The sequence below is a fragment of the Magnolia sinica genome, chromosome 1 (assembly GCF_029962835.1).
Source record: "Magnolia sinica isolate HGM2019 chromosome 1, MsV1, whole genome shotgun sequence".
Taxonomy (NCBI): domain Eukaryota; kingdom Viridiplantae; phylum Streptophyta; class Magnoliopsida; order Magnoliales; family Magnoliaceae; genus Magnolia; species Magnolia sinica.
The window spans coordinates 45,961,750-45,977,950 of NC_080573.1; the positions used below are offsets into that span (position 1 = coordinate 45,961,750).

The following is a 16,201-nucleotide window of genomic DNA, read 5'->3' on the forward strand; positions in this document are numbered from 1 at the left end:
TGCCTATCATATTCCGCATCACCACACCTAATGGAGTTAACTCTCGATCTGGAGTACTCGGCCAACATACGCACTTATCAAACTTATCGAGTTATTCTGAAAACCCTATTTTTTACAAACTTCGACTAAAATCAATTTAAAGAAATACTTGTACTAACAAGCTAACAAAAAAAAATAAAAAGAAGTGGGACAGCTAAATCAATAGTTTTTATTTTGGTAGGATAATGAAATCGATAGGGGGTTGCAGAGGAGAATGACATGTGATAACGATATCAAGGACATGGTGGTCCACATATTTCTTGGAAAATGCAGTTATTCAAGCAAAGGGGCAAAAGGTTGTTTTCTGTGGAAGCGGATTGCGTAGTGCCTTTAGTCACTACCCAAAGCGTACTGAGTAAACCATGTGGTCCACCATGATTTATGTATTTTATCCGCTCCGTCCATCCATTTTACCAGATATTTTTAGGGCTTGAGGCCAAAAATTAAACATATACAATGTTCAAATGGATCACAACACAGGAAACAGTTGAATTGAACGTCTACTGTTGAAAATTTCTTAGGGGCCATAGAAGTTTTGGATCAAGCTTATATTTGTGTTTTCCCTTCATCCATGTCTATATGATTTTATGAACGGGTTAGATGACAAATAAACATCACTGTAGGGCCTAGAAAGGTTTCAACGGTGGAAATAATTATCTCTGCTGTTTCCTGTGGTATAGTCCACTTGATCTTTGGATACGCTTCAATTTTGGGCTCAACCCCTTAAATTAGATGGAAAAACTAATGGACGGTGTGGATAGATCACATACATTCAAGGTGGGCCCAACTGAGTTTACTCAGTACAATAAGAGCCTACTAGTAACTCAGTACGCAATCCGATTTCGCTTTATCTGATTCTGCCATGTTCATCTGTAGGGAGGGAAACAGAGGATATTGGCATACTCTTGGATTTGATTTTCTATACTTTGAGAGTAGCAGCTTCCAATTAAACATCCAAACACAACCCATAGTCAAAAAGGACAAATTTGAAACCTTTTTTTTTCCTGCTTTCGACTACAGACGACTAGAATCATATACACAATTGAAAAAAAATAAATAAATAAACAGGTTGACATGCAAGTGAATATATCAAGTCGAGAGCTTTTTACTCCGTTTCTTTGCATTCTTGGCAATGGCATCACATATTTCCTGCTTGCGCTTGTTGTCCTGGTTCTTGCTTGCAGAACTCTTTGCTTCCAATGCACCCTTCACAAAGAACTTGAGCCTCCACAGTGTTGATTCACTCTGCATCATGAGAAAAAACATGTGACCCGAGTTTTGTAACACTTGAGAGTTAATGGCAGGCATCAAATTGTTATGGCAATTCCCAATTTGAAGACAAAGGCCACCCGCTTCCTTTAAAAATAGCTTTGGGGTGGGGTTTTTGGGGCGTGTTTGGAAGGATCCCCAAATCGATATTTGGTTATATATGTTGTTGGAGTACGGCCACTTTTTTATTTATTGAACATTATATACTGCTGGAGCAACTTCATTTTAACTAATGAGGATTTGGGATGGCAAGGAAGCCAAACCCAACTGGAAGACTTAGTAGCTTTCCACCCGGTAACAACCATTCCGTTCGTTTCAGTGAAACATCAATCTGCCAATAAACTTTCCATCCACCCATGATTCCAAAGGTGCTTTAATACCGAGTCTAGAGTCCGGATGCTTGACAGGTGATCCGAACTCAGAAATCAAGAAGACATATATCTGAGTTCATTCGGACTTTTTGAAGAAAGAGTTTGACAATGTTCACATGATGGAGTGATGACCTGAGCATCCATGTCGATGTCCACCTCTTCTGCTGTCGCCTGGAAACTTGGATTCTTTTGAGCAATGATTTCCAGTGGTTTGTTGAGATCTTCAGGAGATAATCGGCTCAGGCCTGATCCAAGCTTTCTCTTCTCTTCTATAGTCATTTTCCTAGAAAAATCTTCCAACAGTTAGTGCTCATAATTACAAATGGTGATGTTTCTACCCAAAACTATCAACAGAATCATAGTATAGTGACCATTCCCAGCACGCTTGATAATATCAAAAAGGAAAAACAAAGCAGAAGTAGCAGGGCAAAATCAGGAAATATCCACGCATTCCAGAGGATTATATAATCCTTTAGTTAAACAAGTGCAGTATCATTTCTTTCTTTTTTGCTTTTTTGTGTAATTCTTTAGGCTTCGGCTTCTTTTCAATAACTTTTATAATTGTTCAAATAAAAAGAAAAAATAAAAAATAAAAAAAAGCAGATGCAGTATCTTCAGGTTTCAATTGCACACGTGGGAGCCCATGTTACAGTGATCTAGGTCATGGGATCATTGGGCCTCAATGTGGATGGAGCTTCCCCAAAACTATCCTCAATAGGATAATCCTAACTATCCAGTTCCTCTCCTGCAAATAGATGGCTAAGAAGAAAAATAAAGCAACAGTCATTCAACTGAACAAAAGGTCCATGATTGGTGGCTAGGATCTTTCATTCTAGGAGAACTTTGGGACAAGGTACATCCATGGTGGGCCACATCAGGCCAATGATCTGGGCCACTGAATAATAGGCCTAACTTGTACAAACTGAAAACTTGAGCACATTGTGTTATCAGCAGGTGGAGGATGGCAACGTTCATCAACATTCCGTACTAGTACGTGTATATAGAACAAACCTGCACTTCTGGACCACCATTTCTCTAAGTTCCTCCAAATGCAAATCGAGCTCATAAAGCTGAAAAGAGACCATAATAAGTTTGTGAAGGCATATCCACTTCATATTTCCACAATCATGGTTAATTTCTTTTGTTAATACAGAATGTGACAATGGTAAGAACAAATTTACCATATTTGAGGATATGCAAAGTTATTAAAAAGGAAGATATACTTCACTTCATGTTGGAACCTATTCAAGGGTGTATATAAACTACAGCTTGCAGGAAACTTTCTAGAATCATCTTCCAAGCTGATCTTATATCCCCATTTTGGAGAAACTCTCGTGTGCATTTACCAAACCATGTTAAATGGACATAATTCATCCACTACATACACGGCATACATGTCCTCCGACCAAAACCCATTCAAATCACAGGTGGTCCTGTGAGTAAAGCGTATCCTGAAAATCAAACTGATTGGGCAACCATAGTCAGGTCTGTTGCAATTGGCCTTGTTGTTGACCATTCATTAGCTGGCCGCAATTGGACAATCAAGATTGTACAGCCATTGTGATTTTCAGGCAATGCTTCACCCACAAGCCACAACCCACCAAAATTTTGACGTCCTGGATTGACGTGCAAGCATGCTATGCATATGGTGGACACATCATCACCATTTAAAATGGCACAATGCACACCAATGCCTTGTCCGAGTTCTTGTACCCTTTGATTGGTACGCAGCTTTGGAAAAAAAAAAGTGTACCTCATTGCTGATATCCCTTTCCATTTTTGCATTAGCAGCCTCTTGAGCAATCTGCATATCAAAATTTGCCTCCGCTTCCTCTTCTTTTCGTCTTGTTTCCTGCAAGAACGGAAATGAACACCGCACAGTAAACTTCTTGCATTTGGAAAATAAAATTTTCATCTCCCTACATTTGCCCAGGTACAGACGGCATGGGTATACATGCAAGCAAGATATTTACAATTAAAATTGAAGTATTAGGCACGAGTACTGCACCTAATTCCAAGCTTTTGGCTGTAGGTATCTCCTAATAGAGGAAACTATTTTTTGTAGCCCCTATGCAGAAGCCAAGAGTGGCCCACACAAACATTGCATGTGTGCAAGATCCAGGTTGTTCACTAGGTAGACCCCACTGGCAATGTGTCCTAATACCCCAAAATCAGGCCAGTCCACTCTTCTGCAGGGCCAAAATTGTCCAAAAAAGTGCATGCTGAAAGAGGATAACCCATGATCCACATTCAAACTGATGAGTGGAGGCCTTTTTTGGGCTATGTCAAATTCACGGTGGGTACTTCCCGATGGAAGGCCCGAATCAGGCACATGTGTGCATCCATGTTGGGATATGTAGGTTGCTAGTCCTCCACATAGGCTGATGGTGCTTGCAAGCAGCATTCCTAATAAAGCTTAAGCGAACCCACCACTGATAATGAGATTACGAGTTATACCTCTTCAATAACTTTAGGCAACAGTTGTAGCCACTTCTCTTCGAATTTATCCAACAATGTTTTGGCCATTACATGAACATCACTTCTATCGTCATTGTATGTCATCGCATTCTTGAAAACCAGTCTCACATCAGCACATATTTCCCGCGCGTTCTTATATCCAGTCCCATCCTTAGCTTCCATCTGGTTCCGAATTGTACTAAAATCCATGGGCTTTTGAATAACCTAAAGCACATTACGGTTTAGAACATACAATGAAAATGCAGCTTTGGGGTAATACCCACTGCAAACAAATCAATGGACCACTCTGAAGCGACATTACAAGAAGAGAAAATGGTGAATAAAAATAAAATTGTCACATATCATCCATGAAAAGAAAAAATTCATGGAAAGAAAATTAAAATTCATGAAGAGAAAACGGTGAAGAAAAATTCATGAAGAGAAAATGGTGAAGAAAATTAAAATTGTCACATATGATCCATGAAAAGAAAAATAAAATTCTGGGCTCCATTGAAGGGCTCTTGGCCTGGCATGATGATGGCCTGGAGGAGAGGAAAATCCAGGCGGCAGATGGCTCTTCTAATTCCTATTGTCAATAATTTGCGGAAAAGGGGTTTTCCTATTGTGAATGCTTGATACTTATGTTGGAGAGATGAAGAATCAGTGGATCACTTATTTATGCACTGCCAATTTTCAAGGGAGTTGTGGATCAGTGTGCTAGGTCACTTTGGAGTCAGTTGGGTGATGGCAGAATCGATTGCCAACTTTTTTGTCCAATGTCATGATGGTGGGTTGGTAGCAGGTACTAGGAGGAGGTGGAGACTATTTCTCTTGGCTGGTCTATGGGTTCCGTGGGCTGAAAGAAACAATATGCATTTCTGAAATTTGAGTGGCATTGCAAGGGGTGTTTTCCTCAAAGCGCTTGCTAATGTTGTTGAGTGGGATGGGGTGATGTCTTTGTAATATCTGTATTGTATCTGCTTGTTTTTAGTTGTTACTTTTTTCTCTGTATTTTTTGGCACTTTTAATAAAGTTGTCATCCTTCCAAAAAAAAAAACCAAGAAGAAGACGAAGAAGAAAAGAAAAGACCCCGAATAATTATGCATAAGAGCAAATTAAGTGCCCTGATGTGTCCATTTGATCCAGACTGTTGATTTGATGTGCCCCCACATAGATGGAGAATGACATATGAGACTTCCAGATTAAATGATTCTATCCATCTGCTCCGTGATTGTTATTGTGGATTCTTTACTGTCTTGCCTTGACTGTTTATTTCTGGGCCACTGATCCAAGGGTTGGAATTGTCTAATCTGGCAAGGTGTTCAAAAATGGTAACGGAGGCCGTAACGGCCACCACCGTTACCGTTATGATATGGACCGTAATGGCCGTTACGGCCGTTTTTTTATTTTTTGAAAAAACTGTTACAAGGCCGTTACGGATTCATTACGTCCTGTTTTTCTATAACGGCCGTTTTGACTCCGTAATGCGTAACGGTTATGACCGTTAGTGTTACGTAACGGCCGTTACGGCTGTTACGTAACCGATTTTGAATAGCTTGAATCTGGGAGAGTTTTAGGTAAGCCATCCACTGCCAGTTCCTTGACATAAACAGTTGGGATCACCAAACCATGGACCCTGCATGTACAGGGCACAAACTGGTGCATTGGAGCATTATTCATATTTCCAAGGAATAAGAACCCTAAAGTTCCTCCCATTAAAAGCCAAAGTGACAGTTTTTTCAAAATGTCTGAATTGAAGTTGCTTCATAATTGAGCTGTAGGTGAACTCCAAAATACATAAGACAATAGAAATTTTACTAAGATAATTAGTGGTAACTAAACTAACAACATGGTTTAGAATCATGGCCATGTTAAAGCTGTAATGAGTCTCAAATAATTTAATCAGGAACTGAAAGTCTATGATCAGCATGCATATTCTGCTTTTGGATTGCTTATGAATACAAAATCCCTAACAAGAAGGGAAATCAAAAATATCAATTTTACACCAAGGAAAACCAGCCTCATTCTTGATAGATCCTTTCTTTTATTTTGTAGAATCTTGACTTTCACAAAATGACCTTCCTTATCAAAGTCAAAAGAGTGCTTTAACGGCTTTTGAATTTATGTTGAAATTCACACTAATAAGGGTACATTCGAATTTTGAATGGCTTGGAGGCCAGCTAATATAAAGTGAACTTTCCGGCTGAATTCAGGAGTGGCATAAATTCTAAAAATAAATAAATAAAGGAAAAACAGAATGACATGTTGAAGAACTTGGGAAGAGGCTAAGCGACAAGGCTAATATCAACCATCATACTATGTAATAAAGGCACCCCATTTCTTTCTTTTCTTTTTTTGTTTTCTTTTTTTCTTTTTTTCCATTTTTTTCCCTTTTTGTTTTTGAATGTATAAAATTTCCTTAAAAGTTGTTATGTTCAATACCTGTCTCAAGTATGCACACGCGCATGTGTGTCTGTGTCTGACGCAAATAAACAATTCTATTAGGAAACAACCTAATTTACATTTTCATTTTGTATTTTTCAGGAGTACTTGTATACTCCTACAAAATTCCTAGCGTATCTCTAGTTATATAGCTACAGTTTTCTATATGTTAAGTATGTATGAAGAAAACTTCTATCATCATACATTTTTATTTCTCATTATCTATTTGTCAGCACATGTTGGGTTTTCCAGGGTCCTCATGTCCAACACATCAGGTCCATGACTGAAACTAAGGCTCAAGCAGATGTTCAAGTTACATAGGCACCATAGCATGTTCAAAGTGACATACGACATGCCTGGATGTTACAATTAGGAATGTAAAGGAACATTTCTTAGAAAATGAAGCATGCATAGAAGGCTGTAAGTAACAAGAAGCATTACCTCATAGTAGTCATGTAAACCAAGGCCCTCAACATCTACAGGCTGCATGAAGGGCCAAGCCCACTTGTGTTGTGTGATCTGGAAAATAAAGGGCATGCTTCATAAGGGAAATCAACCTCTAATACTTTTTGTTAATTAACAAATCAGCCTCTTAAGTTAGGAGCATCAAAGTAATCCCTGACCTTCATACATTGAAATGACAGGGTTGCATGGGAAATAGTTACAGTTTAAATGGACTCTAGTTTGACAAAGCAAAAAACAAAGTGTAGCACATACAACAAGAAATGGCATGACCTTTTGAGTAATGAAAATTCCCAGTAAAAAGAAAAAGGTCCAAGTAAAACCTGACTTTTCTTGGTACTTCATTCTTAATATACATCCATGTAAAATATACATATGCATTCAAAAGACAGACCATTTGTCAAATATTCATATGCATTCAAAGATTGACAATTACCAATAGGGATTTAGTTATTGATAAATGGGATTTGAAATGGGAAAGCAGACATCTAATGAGACTCCTTTATCACAAGATGGGATTAAAGAACCAACACAAGGATAACAGTTGTTATATAATCGGCATGAAAAGAAAGCAATCATCTCATGAAATATTACCTTCTATCGAAAATGGCATTAATGAGTCTCAGGGGGAGATTGACACACACGTGTGCATTCCTACCACATTTGCATCATTGTCAACCCTGCTGCCTAAGAGTCCATAATGGAAACCCCCTTCCATACTCATTTAGTAGAAAATCTTATGAAGCCACTTTGAGTTTCATTAGTAGAAAGAAAAAGGCCAAAGGATTTATGTAGGTACCAATTAGGCTTCAACAATCTGGAAGAGCAAAAAGAAAAAAAGAAAAAAAGACAGCAAAATCTAAATCTTGCAATAGAAACAAATTGGAAGATTGGAAAACCACCTTGGAAGTGTCAATTAACTACCAGTCTACCACTAGTAGGACCCTACAAGAGACAAATGACTCGTACATGTGAACAAATAATTCCTTAAAATCCACGAATACAAAAGAACTTGTTGACTTGTATCGCATTATCAAGGAAACATGGAAATGTTAGCTGTGGGGTGTTGCTAGGCATTAGCGATTTGTATCAATACACCTCACTAAAATACAAATTTATTTTAATAGGAACACAGCCTGAAACGAAAATGGAGAAGTTAAAAAACTAATCAATGTTTTCACTTGCAAGGTATGCTTTTGAGATGCATGCATCCTATAAGTTCTATGCAGTAAAGGAAGCATGTAGATGGGCTATAGGCCAAAAGTCGCAATGTCTGGACAACTCAGATCAACCATTAGTTGTGAGTTCTACATTTGTTGCAAATTCTGCCTGTTAAATGTGGACCCTTGCTCTGTTTTGATTTTTTGAGCCAACTGTCCGTTGTTCTGGGCATAGGCTGGATGGAAACCATGGTGAATCCCCTTCATTTTCAGCACATGGCCCATTCACAAGGTGTACCACAAAATCAATGGGCCTGATCACTGAACACTAGTACCATGTGCTACTAGAGATGTCTCGGCATGTATCATGGGACTCCCCAACACATATGCAACACGATAAGCTCCTCTTTCATTTAAATTAGCACAGGAAAAATGTCCTAGAAGGAAGCAAGCAAGAGCAAAAGACATATTTTAAGCTTTATAATATTGAAGTCAAACTAGACAAAGATTGTTTGCAGGGAAAAAGGTTCCAAGTTACCTGGCGCAATATTGTGGAAAATTGACGCATGAGCTCTTGCATTCTCTTTGTACTGGCAGCTTCTCTACGAGTTGGATCAAGATGCTTCTTACTGCTTGTGATCTGCTTCTCCTTTTCCCGATCTTTCACAATCGAGCTACCTTTAAAACTACCGAGCTGCTTTTTACTTGAGGATGAGTAAAACTGAGCAACCTCAATCACTCTTTGCTCGAGCTGCAAATGTAATTAAACAATTTAATAGAGATAGTTGATTCATTGGATATTTCAAAAGAGAACTACTAAGAATGTTATATGAAGAGGATTCATAATCCTCTTTGCATTCTGTGTGCGAAAAGGACACACGAGTCTGTGATCCAGGAGATTAGGTAGGTCCTAGGCATGCATGCCCTGGGCCAAAGATCAGTCAGTCTCGTTAAGAGAATCACTTATGTACATAAAAATCAACAGTTGGGATAACTTGATCAGTGGTCCACAGTCAGCAAACAAATGTGGCACATCTGATGAGAAGACCTGTCTATTTTGGGGCAGATATATTCATGGCAGGGCCACCTGATGAAAGTTCCAAATCTTCCATGCTTGTGCTGCAAAGAGAATTCTCAATCCTCTCCAGGCAGACATCGTTGAAGTTGATTGTCCACAAATCCTGATAAAGTTAAAAGGACACCAGAATTTTTTTATAAATGTCACACTATGGTCACAGATGATCCTGAAATGGCATCCATGGAGACATTTACCAGTGAGCAGTAAAATGCATACATCTATGAATAGTATATACATGCAGAATAGTCATTAGACACTGACAAACTAAAAAAGAAAACAGAACTACTTATAAATTTAAAACTATAATTCTAGCAATTGGCCGTTTGACAAGACAAGGGAGTACGTAAACACAAAGCTAGATTTATGGAGGGGTGCTTTAGAATCTAAAGGATTTAGAATTAGTGAGACTGCAACAGAGTATATGGAGTGCAATTTTACAAACAATAGGAGTGAAAACGAGGAACAGTTAAGGCTGCTGACCAAGAAGTTTCCCAAAATGACCACTTTTGTTACCTCAGGTCAATAATTCTTGAGAGTGGAAAGATTGAGAAGGTTGTTTCCCATAGAATTCAAACTGGCTGGAAGAAATTTAGATGTGCCTTTAGAGTTTTATGAGATCGTCATGTGCCACTCAAACTGAAAGGAAATTTTATAGGATAGGTATAAGACTGGCCATGCTATATGGGACAGAATGTTAGGTAGTTACGGAACAACATGTTCATAGGATGAGTATAGCTGAAATGAGGATATTGAGATGGACGAGTGGCAAGACAAGGAAGGATTGAATTAGATATGAATGCATTCGGGGAACCTAGAAGTAGCACCAATAGGGTAAGTAGACTTAGAAGGTTTGGTCATGTGCAACTGAGATCAAGAATCGTGGCGTTTAGGAGTGAGTGAGCTTTAAAAGGGCAAGGGGAAGGCATGAAAGGACATGGTTGGAAGTAGTAAGAAAAGTCTTGATGACCTATGGTCTAACTGAAGATCTAGCCCTTGGTAGAGTGGAATGGCTGAACAAGATTCATGTAGCCGGCCCCAATTGATTGGCATAAGGGTTAGACGACAACGATGATGGTGAATCCTAACAATTGGCCTCTGAGACCTACTGAATAAAATTTTATGTATAGAGAGAGAGAGACCACACAATCCGAATCTGTTCCTTAATTGCTTTTATCAAAATTTCTCTTTGATTAGTTGTATCAAGTGGATAAGAATTTCATTTTAATTTGGTTAATAAACACTGTAAAAATGTTCCAGGTATAAGAAAACCGACAAATCCTACAAAAAGGTTTACAAATGTGAATAGACTAAGCATATCTGCATAAGCTTAATTACCAGTAACAAATGGGGTTGATACATATACTACATGGCCCAACATTGTTTATCAACTCAAAATTTGGAAGGTGGTAGGCAAGCTAGCACAATCAGAGAGCAATTGGATAGCATGCTTGAACATTTAAGATGTTGATTTATTGTTTCATTTCATCCATTAGTGAGTTCATTATATTCATGGGGTCCCAGCAGTTATCTCATACTATTGAAGTAGCTGATCGGATACCTATATCAGTAAGAAAAGAGAGCAACTTGTGGGACCTTTTAGAATGCTTTCTATCCAAGATTTTGAGGAGAACAGCAAAGTGATGCGGATAAATATCTTTATCATGCGAGACTATGAAAAACTGATGAGTTGAAGGTTTAACATGGAGGAAGAATGAACTGCTAAGTCCCTTATGATATATGCCATAAAAGTGTCATGCTTAAAGCATTCATGGATATCCCTTGAGTTGTCTCATATTCATAGATGTAGCATTTCCATGAACCTTTACTGAGATTCTATTGCGTTGGAAGTCTATTGCAACCGATTTCTTTTCTAAATCGTTTCTCAAACAAATTTATGCAATGAACAACATTGAATACCTCATAAAAAGCAAATTGTGTGATTGAGAAATTACAATGCAAAGGACTTCGCTAACTCAATATATGAAAAGGACAGAGAATTCAACAATGGAGTCACAGGAAATAAGAGCTTTCTAATCTAACCTCGTCAACCTTAGTGGTCACTTCATCAACCTGGTGCCTAATCATTCCCACTTCCACACCCCCGTCTTCTGCCCACCCAGATCCTGCATTTCCAGTTTCCAGTACGTTCCCCTGCACCTGAGCATCCATATCTAAAGCTGGTGCATCCATCACTACTATCTCTTACAACCAATAGAAAAAATGTAAGCCCCTGCAACAAGAAAAAGGATGCTTTTAAACTGCGAAACAACAAAAGAATACTCATTTGCCTGCAATCTTTAACCAGGGCAATACAAAACTACTACTCTGGATAAAGAAACAAACCAAATGCACATGACTGGAAGACAACTACAAGTGCAATTACATCCTTATTTTCAATAAATTTGCCAACACTTCCCACTAGCAACACCTTATTTGACAGCACTTGATATCAAGGTATCCATCCTGATTGGTAAAAACACCCTTTCTTTTCTGCTTATGGCAGGACAATAACACAAGCTTGGACAATCATATTATGTAGGGTGGAGTTGGGTGCCTTAATTAGTTGGGGTAGGCATAAATAGTGGCTTCTTTTGTGAAAAATTTACTAGCATGTGCAAAGCCATGCATTTGTGTACAAGTACACAACATGAGTCAAAGGTATACGTACCACGCAACTTGTGCATGAAAACATACAAAGATTGTAAGCGAGCTTCCTAAAAGCTATATATAATTTGCTCATCACCAAAACCCCAAAGGTATTTCAGTTTGCATGTGTAAGCTGAAGAGCACTAAATCAATGTTACCTAAAACATGAAACTGCCCACTTTTTCCTTTCCAGATAGAAAATTCCAGATTGTGGGCCATTTGCGATCCAGGTTGCTATTTCTGGCGATCCAAAATTATGGATCTTTACTCCTATTTATTAAGTTAATGCAAATTCCAAAATTATGGATCTTTACTCCTACTATTTATTAAGTTAATGAAATCTCTATTACAATGTAGAGACATATACGTTTATTTATTTAGTTATAATATAACACTAAGTGTGTGAGGTCTATAATAGTAACATGCACCATTTCATATATAAGCTGCAATATGAGTTCATATATAAAACTATACTGCATACACAGTGTATGCATTCGAATGAAGCACATAATCCTACCCCTAGCGTACCATGTATTGGAGGTAGTGCAATGCATAACTGTTCCCATACCATGTGCCGAGGCGACCTGTGATCTATGTAACCATCATTTAAATAGAGAACAGAAACACATTTCACCAGGAGGAGTTCTACCATAGTCTGGCAATGTAAGGTAGATCATATGTTCACGTAGATATCCACAAGCCTCTCAGCATAGAAGTATGTCAAGTTGTCAAGCCAAATCAGACCTCACTATGAATTAAGGAGAAAAAAGTACACCATGATCATACCGTGTAATCCCGTTATGGGTACACGTATCAAGTAAGGATCAGGTAAAGAGGGTCCTCTAAATCAAAATTCTTAGATACATGTGCTGAAGTACTCGTTACAAGTCACAAGTACGATCATGTTAAAAAGTTTCCCTAATAATGCCCCTAAAAAATTCGCCTAATAATGTTGTAATTTAGGTATGTCCCGATCGGTGGTATTCAGGAGAATTCTAAATAATTAGTACATCTAGAGTTAAACAATAATAGAGCCAGAGTTAAAAGTCATAAGGGAGGGAGATCCCTTATCCTTGACCTTATTGGTGCATATCTAATACAGGCACTCCAGTTTTTGAAGGATTCAAGTATCATAGATCCTAACCATCCGACCATTGGCCAAGGAATGGTAGCTGAAAAGAGGAAAGCATTCTCCAACAGGCAAATTTGAATGGTTATGATCATCTGATCAATGTATTTTTGGGCCATCCCCATCCCCTTCCCCATTAGAACCCTGGTTTGCATGATCTGGCTTGATGCACTATGCAGTGTACTGTTGAGAGGGGTGGCAATGGGTCACATCAGCCTGCAGGTCAACTTGTCCAGCCTAGTTTTGAGGTGGGTTTGTGCCAAGTTAATGGGTAGTGGTTCAAGCAATGGTTAGAAAACAGGGCCATTTAAGTAAATGGGTCCGGCCCAACTTGAACCCTTCCCAACCCATCCTGCCCATATATCCTCTTAAAGGGGGATCTGGCCCAAAACCCGAAACAAATTGACAGACGATGAGTATAGATACGTACATTGAAGCAATATGTATGCATGTTTGTATGTACCATTACTTATGCAGGGTTAGGCATACCTTCAGCCCCATATTCCATCCTTAAATCTGACTGTTCTCGTGCTGGGTCAGTCGAGCTCGACCCGATTACAATTAAATGGTTTGGGTCAGGTTTGGGCCCAATGAACTTTAGGTGGTTCAGGTTGGGCCCCAGGGTAATGGGTTGTGGGTTGGATTCAGACCAGAATTCTTGGCCCATTTAGTAAACAGGTCATGCTTGGGATGACCCAAACACGATCTGAACCCAATTCATCCCCATCCTAACTGTCAATATGTGCTGAAAAAATACTACCTGAATAGATATGGAGTTACTTAATGTCACCGAAGTTTTACAAACAAAAGGATCAGCAACAGATAATCCACAACCATCTATTGAACCACCGCCATCTACGGAGCAAAACTATACGCTATAAATCAGCAATTACAAGTGCATGCAGAATTATATGATCATCGACCATGGATAAGCATATCATAATTGTTTTTCAGTCTGTACAAGCAGGGCCCATGTTACACTTGATCCAGACCATTGGTCTGTTCAGCTCACAATGGACAAAGCCCCAAAAAATCCCCTAGACAGGACAATCCATACTTTCGATTTGTAGACTAAAAATAGTCAATTAAGAACATAAAATGCTGCAAAGGTCCACCTTCAACTGAAAAAGGACCCTCTGAAACCGGTGGCTAAAATCTTCCAATATGGAATATGGAAGACTTTTGGGGCGTGGTCCATCCAAAGCACTGAACCACGGCCCCCCACTGAACATATTCCTCTTAGTGCATGGAACAAACACCTAAAGAGCATTGTAATATTATTTCGATAAAATGGAAATACCGAAATTATCAGTACCTCCTCAGAATCACAATTATATTAGGGGCCGTTTGGATGCCTGTAACTTCTGTAAAATGTAAGAAAGTTACAGGTGACTTTCTTACAGTTTGTGTTTGGGGGAGAAATGTTACAGGTAACAAAGTCTCAACCTGTAACTTTCTATCAGGTAATATTGCAATAAATGTAACAGAGGAATTAGGAGTTTTTCAAGTTATAGGTTACTTTGTTACAGGAAATTTCGAATTTTGGAGATGGAGGTGGAAACGCAGCTGCATTGAAAGTGCACCTACCTGCTCTGACCCACCGTCTCCTTCTCCCTCTCTCAGCGTCTCCTTCCCTCTCTCTCTCAGCGTCTCCTTCTCCCTCTCTCAGCGTCTCCTTCCCTCTCTCTCTATCAGCGTCTCCTTCCCTCTCTCTCTCTCTCTCTCTCAGCGTCTCCTTCCCTCTCTCTGCTCTAGCAAGGTAAGCCCTGACCTCCTTTGTTTTTCTTTTTTCTTTTCTGTTTTTTCCTTTTTATTCCTCTCCTTCATTGTTTTTTTCCTTTGGCGTGAGTGGGGAACGGGCGCTATTTAGGCAGGGGCGGTTTCGGATCCCTAACTGCGGGGCCCACAGTGATGTACTTTCCTTACATCCACACCGTCCATCCGTATTGAAAGCTCATTTTAGGTATAAGCCATTAAATAAAGCTGATAAAATTTTTAAGTGCGCCACACCACAAGAAACCATCTTAACTAATTTCCTACCATTAAAAACATCACGGGTCCACTGAAATATTTATTTGCCGTTGATAATGAAATCGGATCGCGTACGCTCGCATCGTACTGAGTAAACTCATTTGGGCCCACCCTGAATGTATATGGTTTATCCAAGCCGTCCATCCGTTTTTCCAGCTCATTTAAGCGATTACTGAGACCAAAATTGAAGCAAATCCAAAGCTCAAGTGGATCATATCACTCGAAACAGTCCACGGTTGAATCCTTGTTAGGCCCCACAGTGATGTTTATTTGTCATCCAACCTGATCATGAGATCATACAAACATGGATGAAGGGAAAAATCAAATATAAGCTTGATCCAAAACTTACGTGGCCCCCAATAATTTTTTAACGGTAGAAGTTTGATTCATATTGTTGCCTATGGTGTGGTCCATTTGATCTTTATATATTCTTCATTTTTAGGATCAAGACTTAAAACTATATGGTTAAATGGATGAACGGAGAAGATACAATACATAAATCATAGTGAGCCTTAAAGAGTTACGTTGATAAGGTAACAAAGCCTTGGGAGAAGATACCAAACAAATATCATCTTGATTCAAAAACTCTTGTGTAAAGGAGAAGTTTTCAATGGTCAATTACTACTATTTCCTATACCATGGTCTATCTTCTTATGTGTTGGATGATGTCCTAAAATGAGCTATGGTCCACTCAAGATTTATATCTTCTTATGTTTTGGATGATGTCCTAAAACGAGCTTTCAACACGGATGAACGATGTAGATGTGAGAAAAATACATCACAATGGGCTTCAAAATTTAGGATCCCACATGCCTTGATGGATCCACTCCAGTTTGACTAGCGACGTTAGCTAATAGCTAGATCATTACCAGTTGGTGTATTATAGGCCCTACCATGTTGCCTGTTTTTTATCCATGTTATTCATCATTTTTTTTCATATCATTTTAGAGCTTGATCCCAAAACGAGAAAACAGAGGCAAATCTCAATCTTAGGTGTTCATGATTAAAAACTTCACAGTATGCACTATAATGTTTATTTGATGTCCTACCTCATTAGCTCATAAAGACTTGGATGAAGGGAAAAACAAATATTAATTTGATTTTAAACTCATGGGAC

The 16,201-nt window shown here is 38.8% G+C and overlaps 2 protein-coding genes across 3 annotated transcripts in view; both read right to left on the minus strand.

Moving 5' to 3' along the window:
• Nucleotides 1-14,873, minus strand: part of LOC131247893 (transcription factor GTE6-like) — a 30,242-nt gene extending 15,369 nt beyond the window's left edge. The window contains exon 1 of the mRNA XM_058247843.1: nucleotides 14,651-14,873. The gene's annotated coding sequence lies outside the window, so the exon portion shown is untranslated. The remainder of the gene's footprint in view (nucleotides 1-14,650) is intronic.
• LOC131247885 (transcription factor GTE6-like) lies at nucleotides 915-14,767 on the minus strand. Of its 2 annotated transcripts, XM_058247821.1 has the most exons (9): nucleotides 14,641-14,767; nucleotides 11,319-11,508; nucleotides 8,739-8,951; nucleotides 7,020-7,097; nucleotides 4,137-4,361; nucleotides 3,433-3,531; nucleotides 2,691-2,749; nucleotides 1,812-1,962; nucleotides 915-1,284 (listed from the first exon to the last, which is right to left on the minus strand). In XM_058247821.1, exons 2-9 carry the CDS (start codon nucleotides 11,466-11,468, stop codon nucleotides 1,129-1,131), a joined length of 1,131 nt encoding a protein of 376 aa, XP_058103804.1. In that variant the 5' UTR covers nucleotides 11,469-11,508; nucleotides 14,641-14,767; the 3' UTR covers nucleotides 915-1,128. The 2 variants fall into 2 exon arrangements, with proteins under 2 accessions (XP_058103804.1, XP_058103812.1); XM_058247829.1 differs by lacking the exon at nucleotides 4,137-4,361.
• Nucleotides 14,874-16,201: the final 1,328 nt, after the last annotated feature.

Bases quoted from the DNA above. Each gene is read 5' to 3' on its own strand.
- LOC131247885 (XM_058247821.1), bottom strand. From the start codon at position 11,468: ATGGATGCACCAGCTTTAGATATGGATGCTCAGGTGCAGGGGAACGTA. The intron at 8,952-11,318 runs GTTAGATTAGAA...TTACATTTGCAG, and splicing joins TGACCACTAAGGTTGACGAG to CTCGAGCAAAGAGTGATTGA. The intron at 2,750-3,432 runs GTACACTTTTTT...GTCTCTTTTCAG, and splicing joins AAAGGGATATCAGCAATGAG to CTTTATGAGCTCGATTTGCA.